The 8,298-nt window shown below is 40.9% G+C and overlaps 1 protein-coding gene across 1 annotated transcript; it reads left to right on the forward strand.

Moving 5' to 3' along the window:
• The first annotated feature begins 2,441 nt into the window (after window positions 1-2,441).
• KCNJ4 (potassium inwardly rectifying channel subfamily J member 4) lies at window positions 2,442-7,700 on the forward strand. Its single transcript, XM_007433457.3, has 2 exons — window positions 2,442-2,494; window positions 6,362-7,700. Exons 1-2 carry the CDS (start codon window positions 2,457-2,459, stop codon window positions 7,698-7,700), a joined length of 1,377 nt encoding a protein of 458 aa, XP_007433519.2. The 5' UTR covers window positions 2,442-2,456.
• The last annotated feature ends 598 nt before the right edge of the window (window positions 7,701-8,298 follow it).

The raw sequence follows: 8,298 nt of genomic DNA on the forward strand, positions 1-8,298 counted from the left end.
ATACATATGAACAGCCTTATGTTCATATCAAGTACAGTGGTACCTCGGTTCACGAACTTAATTCGTTCCGCGACTCTGGTTGCGAACCGAATTGGTCGCCAACCGAATCAAATTTTCCCATAAGGTTCAATGTAAATACGGTTAATCCATTCTGAACCATACGTATTTTTTTTTTAAACCACAAAAATATGAAGCAAAGCACAGTACAGTACAGTATGAAGAGAGAGAACACTAACCTTGCTTGAGGCAACTTCTGGCATGGAGGACAGGAAGGTGGGTGGGGAGGCGGTTATTGTTTGGAGGGAGAGTCCCCCTCCCTACAGGAAGCCACGACCACATGTCACAGCAGGGAAAATGGCCGCGGATCCTGTTCGTCACCCGATGCGGAGTTCGTGAATGGAAGCAAAATTTTGCGAACGGTGCTGGTCGCGAACCGAATTGTTCGTGAACAGAAGCATTTGTGAACTGAGGTACCACTGTATTATAAGCAGATGCCAATGAAATAGTCTCCATTCGCCAACAATCACGAACAATCTCTGAATGGCCAAATCATTTTTTGCACGCTCTCATCTCACTTCCATCTATCCCTTCATGTCACCTAGCAGAATATATTTCCCCCACTCCGCTTGACCACATTCATTCAAAATATTGCACAGGTTTTCCCTAAAACTCATTATCAGTTCTTCCATTATCACTGTCACTGGATCATACCATGCAACTATCATCAGTTTATATATTCCTACTTTTATATACATAGCCTAGGTATCCACAAGAATCTAGATGACACCAATTCATACATGCTGACACACATTTGAGCTCTTTCATTCATAATTAAATCATCACCTTCAGTTCTCTACATGTATTTATGCATTCCATTCCATAAGATCAGATTAGCTTCATTCATATATATTTTTTCTTTCATTAATTCCATTAATTCATTTCATTAATTCATTTTACCATTTACTTCACTTACATTCCAAGTCATAGTCTTTTATATTCCATAGTCATCATTGGATGAGGCCATAGATACTGGTGTCTGTGGCCAAGTGAAGTTTCATATAACAAGATAAAATATATTGTAAGTTACCAGCATATTCATGCCACATTCCCTGCTAATAGAAAGGACAATAGGGGTCATTTTAGGCCCATTTTGGCCAGTATGCAATAAGTACAATAAAAGCCTTGTTTCACCCCAAGTTTGCTCACCCTATTCTATGCAAGCTAGAATCCTTATATAGACCATGGTGACACACACGCAAGATGCCATCCCCGGCCATTTAAGAAATTACATTTGCATTGCGAAGCAGTTGAAACCAAACTATTTTTAAGCCTCAGCAGTCAAAATGCCTAAAGGTCCAAGTGGTATACTGAGGAAGCACAAGATGCAACCATCTCTGAAGCTAAATCTGATCAATGCTTGGATAGGAGACTGCTGGGACAAAATGGTTTTCAAGATCTGAGGTGAATCTGGGCTTTCCTGCCCTAGCTGTTTCCTCCCATACTATTTATTTTGCCACCACTGACTTGGTTTCTTAGCACCCTGGATTCCTTGCCTCCCTCTCCTCTCCCCTTCATCCCCACCTGACATTCAGTGCATTAAAGAGAAGCCTGGAAGCAGGAAGATGATGATGATGATGATGATGATGATGATGATGATTAGCTAGGCATGTATGTTGCCCAGGTAAGCAGTCCCTGCTGAAGTTCCCACCTTCTTCAACAGCCTATTCAACATGGTCTTTGTTGGCAATGTTCCTACCTACCAAAGTGTTAAATGGGAGGGAGTAGCGCGCACACACACATACAATATTGCAGGAGTTGTTATACTGTATACAGCTGCTCACTTGCCATGCTTCCCTTATCACCTGTTCCTGCTTGTTCTTTTGGCTAAGTAGTCCTTTGAGTCCACCTCTGAAACTTGTGCTTTCAGAGTTGCCTCTGAAGTCCAACCCAGTAGATCCTCTGGCTGATGTACTCAATGGCTAGCTTGCCACAATGGTCTCATATGTGAAAATGGGGTCAGTGGCTTGTCTCCCAGTGTCCGCTCATCGGCATAGCACATTGTGTGAGCTAAGCCATCACATTAAATTCATAACATGGATAATTTGCTTTGGCATTGCATGTTATGTGACACTGCAGATGTGTTTTGATTATCCAAGTTTAGGGCTTAACAAGTTGTAGGAGCCCAGCCTATATATTCCTTCCTGAATTCCATGCAAGAGGAAAGATGAAATATTAATAGAGACAACAATACAACTGGAATTTTATTGATTAGGGGTTTTTTTTTAGCTGCTGTGACTTTTCTTCTGCATTTTTTGTTTCTAATCTAGGTATCTATCCCCTAATGAAAGGAACTGCAGCTTTTATAGACCTGAGACGTCATTTGTGTGTCCTGTGTGTGATACTTCCAATCATATACAACATCGGATGCCATTCAGCTTTATAAGAAGAAGTACCTCATGATAAAACAAGTCATGGGCAGCATCCGGGTAAACAGGTGAGTAACGTTTCCCATCCAGTTTTTATTGCTCTGTTGCCACCTTAATTTTCTGTTGGCTGTATGGCTCCCCATCCCCGCTGCCCAATAAGGTATTTGAAATGTCTACACAAGATATGCTGAGGCACAGTCATGGAACTTACAGTGTAAGTTTCAGCAGCTTGAATTGTATGCCAGGGAACCCTGTATTTAGGACTTCAACCCAAAGCGCCATTTATTTATTATTTATTATGAACACACATGCACACACACACTGTTGTTGCTGTTGTTGTTGTTGTAAATACCTCTAGGGTGGCTAACAGCACTAATATAAGATAATATGCAAATTTATTACTGAAATGTTGATGCAAAACAATTAAAAAATAAGTGGTCCTCACATCTTAAAGACTTTCCTTGTCAAGCACATCATATTGGAGACACTTGGATTGAGATGGGGGCTATAGAAATTGCATAAATGAATAAAATTAAAAGACAAAGACAAAGATCTATATGAATAAAAATGCTTTTGCCCCTCAATAAAATGGCAGTGAAGATGGAGCTGGACAGGTGGTGAGAGGTTGTGGGAAGGTGGGGGATGAGGTATTTGAAGGCTCACGGTTGTTGTCAAGCCTAGCTGGTAAGACCAAGGAAGAAACAACAACATGGATTTCAGGAAGGCATATTTAATGTCTCTGGGGTAGTACAGAATTTTGAAAAGATAAGAATAAATCTTCAGTTATAGTCAGTTAATTAAAGTGGAGTTTCTGTGAAACACTTCTTCCCATGTCTCTCACATCTGGCCTTGAGCTGCCTCTTCTGGGATGAACCCTCAAGTGCCTTATCTCCTGCTTTCCCACAGCCTCTCACAGCACGTTGCCTTTGGTAGGGAGCTCCAGAAACTTTGAGTAGCTGTAAAATTTGGGTATGAATACCTTTTAACATTTGACCAAGCAAATGATGATCAAATCAATTTAGGAAATGGTTCCAGGAAGCATTTAGGGGAAGGTTGGATTTGACAACATGCTTAACTTTGTTAAATAACCAACCCATTTTCTGAGTTTGCACAATACATTGAACCATTCACTAATCAAATGGGCTGGGTTTGCTTATACCACCCTAAACCATAAAAATCTAATGAAGATTTGCATGTTTTGCAAATGCCACTGCTAGATCTTCACCTGACCTGGTTATATATGTTGTGTAACCAAAGCCAGTGAATTTCCTGTTGCAGAGGTTTAGGGCTAATTGAGCTTGGCTTGTTGGTTTGTATTTTAATAATCCCATTGTTTCATGGGGATTATCTGCAATCAGTATAGGGGATATATCTGAATTTGGTTTAACTATAATATTCTGACCATTCTATGCTGGATTCTCTCTCTACCTCAATGGCTGTATTTAAACAATTTCTTTTGCTAGGAATGTTTTCACTGGAGTTGTACACTTAGTGCATATTATTATTATTATTATTTGTCATATCTGCCCCACTCCAAAAGACAATGAGTAGATCCATCAGTAGATCCATCTTCTATGAATTTATCCAATCTTCTTTTAATATATCCAAGTTAGTGGCCATCACCACATCATGTGGTAACTAATTCAACACAAGTTAAAGTATAAAGATGCACTTTACTACACAAGTGCACAGTGTAAAGATGTACTTTCTTTTGTCTGTTCTAAATCTCCTTCCAATTAACTTCATTGAATGACCCTGTTTTAAGTGTTTTGAGAGTGAGAGCAAGTCTTTATTTTGTCTACTTTCTCCATGCCCTCCATAATTTCATACATCTCAATCATGTCCTCCTTCTGTTAACCTTTTTCTAAGCTTAACAGTCCTAAACCTTTAAGCGTTTTTTCATAAGGAAGATGTTTGAGTTCTTTAGTTTCAACATTAAAGGCCTGTGGCCATTAAGATACTCAGCAAAGTTAATCATATATCAGACTTCTGTTTGAATGGATGTGGCTCCCCATAGTTGAATCTAGAAAGCAGAAACCCTAAAGAAAAGTCCAAGCTAACAGTAAAACATGGGGTGGCAGGGAAATCAGCACCAGTGGATATACCCAACCACCTTCCCCACTTCTGTGCAAAACACCTCCCAAAATGCTAGATCTCACATGGAAGTTTATCCAAATTAAGTTTATCTAGGAATGAATCTTGTTCAACTTTGCAGGACTTATGTCTCAGCAAGAATAGTCTGTAAACCTGCCAACAAGGGACACAGCATCGAAAAAAGAAAGTGTGATCAAGTGCTCACATCTCACTAAGCTATAGTTTGTTTAAACATAGTGTACTGAATAAATACAGGCTGCAATACACTGTCAAAACCAAACAGATCATAGTATGGATTATAGAAGCACAATACATGAACTACTGAGAATTGCTGATATATCAATCAGGCTTTGTCCCTGGCCTGCCCCAGGTTCCATATTTTAAATTTATGGTATTATATCTTTGATCTATAGACAGGTAATTCTGTAACAACATGATAAGCACTTCTGCCTGGAAACTCAACCAAGTTTGTAAAATGTTCTGCCCTAAACAAACAGCAAACAAACAGGTTAGGAGTATTTTGATCTTAAGATGTTTGGCATTTTAAAAAAAGAAAAAAGCCTTGGCGATTAATCCCTTATACTCACTCTCTCGCTCTGCCACAGTACTTTAAGATATCAATAATAGTTGCTATGACCACATTTTATGAGCAAATGATGTCAGGCAGAACTTTCTGTGATGAAATCACACAGCAGCTCTTCTCCTCGATTATGGGCAAAATGGAGACAGAGAGGGTGGCAAATTTTGAAGGAGAAGGAGATAAAGGCCAGTCACAGCTCTTGCGGGGAGGGAGTTTCTTTCAGGGTATCTGGCAACCCGTTGTCTCTTGATCTCTAATTACACCTTAGGTTTTAGATATGGGATGCTGGGAAACACGCTTGTTGCTGTAGCAACAGACTTGTCTAGAACTCTGGAAGTGTATAAACATTGTCACAGATGCACGATTAGATCAACAAATGCAAACGGAACAGAAAATAGAAACTTCCAGCCTTATGCAATTCTGAGCTAAAATGTTACAAAACCATATTCATATGGCCTGATCCATCCCAACTTTGTGTCTTCCAGATGTGCTGGAATGTAACTTCCATCAGCCATTGCCAGTATGGCAATGGTAATCTTGGCTGGGGACAGTAGGAATTATAGTCCAGTACACCTGAAGTACACTAGTCTGCTCTAGGAGGTCCTGCTAATTACAGATCAAATCTTGGAGGCAACCAACTTAGGCTTTCTTGTTGGAGAATGGTATATTCATACCAGTTCCATAAATCAAATGCCTTGAAGAGCTAGGTGGACACCCCAATAGAGCATTATTTTCCATTGCTTTAGGCAGAGACTTGAGTTTTGATTCAGACAATGTGGAGATTATTGTTCTAAACTCTTGTATCAAACACAATACCGCAGAGAGAAGAGACCTCTAACTCATATGTGGTAAAGGCATATATGGGGGCGAGTCCTAAAACTCCTATTTTTAGGATTGTTTTAATGGCTTTTTCCTCTCTCTCATACCAAACATAATATCTGCAGTTTTTTTTTTTAAAGATAATCATCAAAAACTGAACAGAATAGAACATTATTTTAATTGCAGGTATTCTGAGTTTGGAGTGATTCACCCTTCTAAATTTTTGCACAATGCCAGTGCTATGCGATTTTATTAGTAATACTAAATCTACAGTTTACATGCCACATCTGTAAAGCGTCATATGTAGAAGCATCAGGCATCCAGGTGGTTGAGAAAATGAGATACTGGATTTGGGTGTATGAGCACTCTTAAAGATCTTTTGAGAAATCACAACTTGTCTTCCTCCAACTTTTAACTATCACCTTTCCCCCCTGTTCATAAGGTACAGCATTGTTTCCACTGAAGAGGATGGGCACAAAGTCTCCTCCCTTGGCAGCATTAACGAACACAGCCGGAATGGGAAAGGTCATGCCCCTCGACGGAAACGACGTAACCGTTTTGTCAAAAAGAACGGCCAGTGCAATGTCTATTTTGCTAACCTAAGCAACAAATCTCAACGTTATATGGCTGACATCTTCACTACCTGCGTGGACACTCGTTGGCGCTACATGCTCATGATCTTTTCAGCAGCCTTCTTGGTATCGTGGCTATTCTTTGGCCTGCTGTTTTGGATCATTGCCTTCTTCCATGGTGACTTAGATGTCCCAGGGGCAGGAAGTGGTTCTGTTGCTACAAAATTCTGCATCAAACATGTCAATGGGTTCTTGGGAGCTTTCCTCTTCTCAGTGGAGACCCAGACAACCATTGGTTATGGTTTCCGATATGTGACTGAGGAATGCCCGCTAGCCATCATGGTGGTCGTGGTACAATCCATTGTAGGCTGTGTTATTGATTCTTTCATGATTGGCACCATTATGGCAAAAATGGCACGTCCCAAGAAAAGGGCCCAGACCCTACTCTTCAGCCATCATGCTGTCATCTCTCTGCGGGATGGCAAACTCTGCCTCATGTGGCGGGTGGGGAATCTAAGGAGGAGCCATATTGTGGAAGCTCATGTTCGGGCCCAGCTTATAAAACCCTATATGACAGCAGAAGGTGAGTATCTTCCATTAGACCAGAGAGATCTGAACGTGGGCTATGACATCGGCCTTGACCGTATCTTCTTAGTGTCTCCCATTATTATTGTACATGAGATCGATGAGGAAAGTCCACTCTATGGGATGGGCAAGGAAGAGCTGGAGAGGGAGGACTTTGAGATTGTTGTTATCCTTGAGGGTATGGTGGAAGCAACAGCCATGACCACTCAGGCTCGCAGCTCCTACTTGGCTAGTGAGATCCTTTGGGGCCATCGTTTTGAGCCTGTTGTCTTTGAGGAGAAGAAACATTATAAGGTGGACTACTCACGTTTCCACAAGACTTATGAGGTGGCTGGAACCCCTTGCTGCTCTGCTCGAGAATTGCAAGAGAGCAAGATTACCATCCTGCCTTCACCTCCTCCACCTCCCAGTGCCTTCTGCTATGAGAATGAGTTGGCTCTTGTCAGCCAGGATGAAGATGAGGAGGAGGATGACTTGGATGTAGGAGTAGATTTAGGAGGAGGTCCAAAGGATGATGCAGGAGTCATACCAATGATGGAGTTTGGGAGCCATATGGATCTGGATCGGTTGCAGGTCTCCATTCCTCTGGATGCACTCTCATACCGTAGGGAATCAGCCATCTGAACTGCCATCTTGATTTTCATCCCACATATATTCCCTAAATGTTTCCTTACTGCTCTAGCATAAGCTTTTGGTTGGAAAATCCCTACAGTACTTCTACCAACTATTGAATCTGTATAGGCATGACAATTGCCTGGTGTTGGACAATCCAAGCTTCCTGCCATGCAGTTATCGATGTTCTAAATATCCTGAATTTAGAACAGAACCAAGGCCATTTCTCCTCATTTCCATACTTCTCTTTTCAGTGGCTTAGAACTATGGCAAAGCAGCAACAGCTGTGGCATACTAAGATAAGATGGGACATGTCTTGTTAAACTGCCAGCAGTAGCAGAGAGACCAATAATGTTGCTGCAGGACAAGAAAGCTGCAAATATTAGCAAGCTAGAATGAAACTGATGTTTCTCAGAGTCATGGGGAGATCTGGCAGTGGGGTATAATTTGCATGTATATTATTTGTTGCATACAAAATCTTCAGGAGAAAATAACTATAGCTTTCTCTATCTTCAAACATGAACAGTTAATCTCAGTCTCATCCTGGTTCTTGGTATCCATGACTCCCTAAGTAAGTTAACACCAAGTGTTCTGATCCGTTTGAAATTTC

The sequence above is a fragment of the Python bivittatus genome, unplaced genomic scaffold (assembly GCF_059951505.1).
Source record: "Python bivittatus isolate LINGU-HERP-01145 unplaced genomic scaffold, Pbiv_v1 ctg000330_np1212, whole genome shotgun sequence".
Classification (NCBI taxonomy): Eukaryota; Metazoa; Chordata; class Lepidosauria; order Squamata; family Pythonidae; genus Python; species Python bivittatus.

Excerpts from the sequence above, each read along its gene's own strand:
- KCNJ4 (XM_007433457.3), top strand. The coding sequence starts at position 2,457 with ATGATAAAACAAGTCATGGGCAGCATCCGGGTAAACAG. Across the intron at positions 2,495-6,361 it reads GGCAGCATCCGGGTAAACAG|GTACAGCATTGTTTCCACTG; the intron begins GTGAGTAACGTT and ends CCTGTTCATAAG.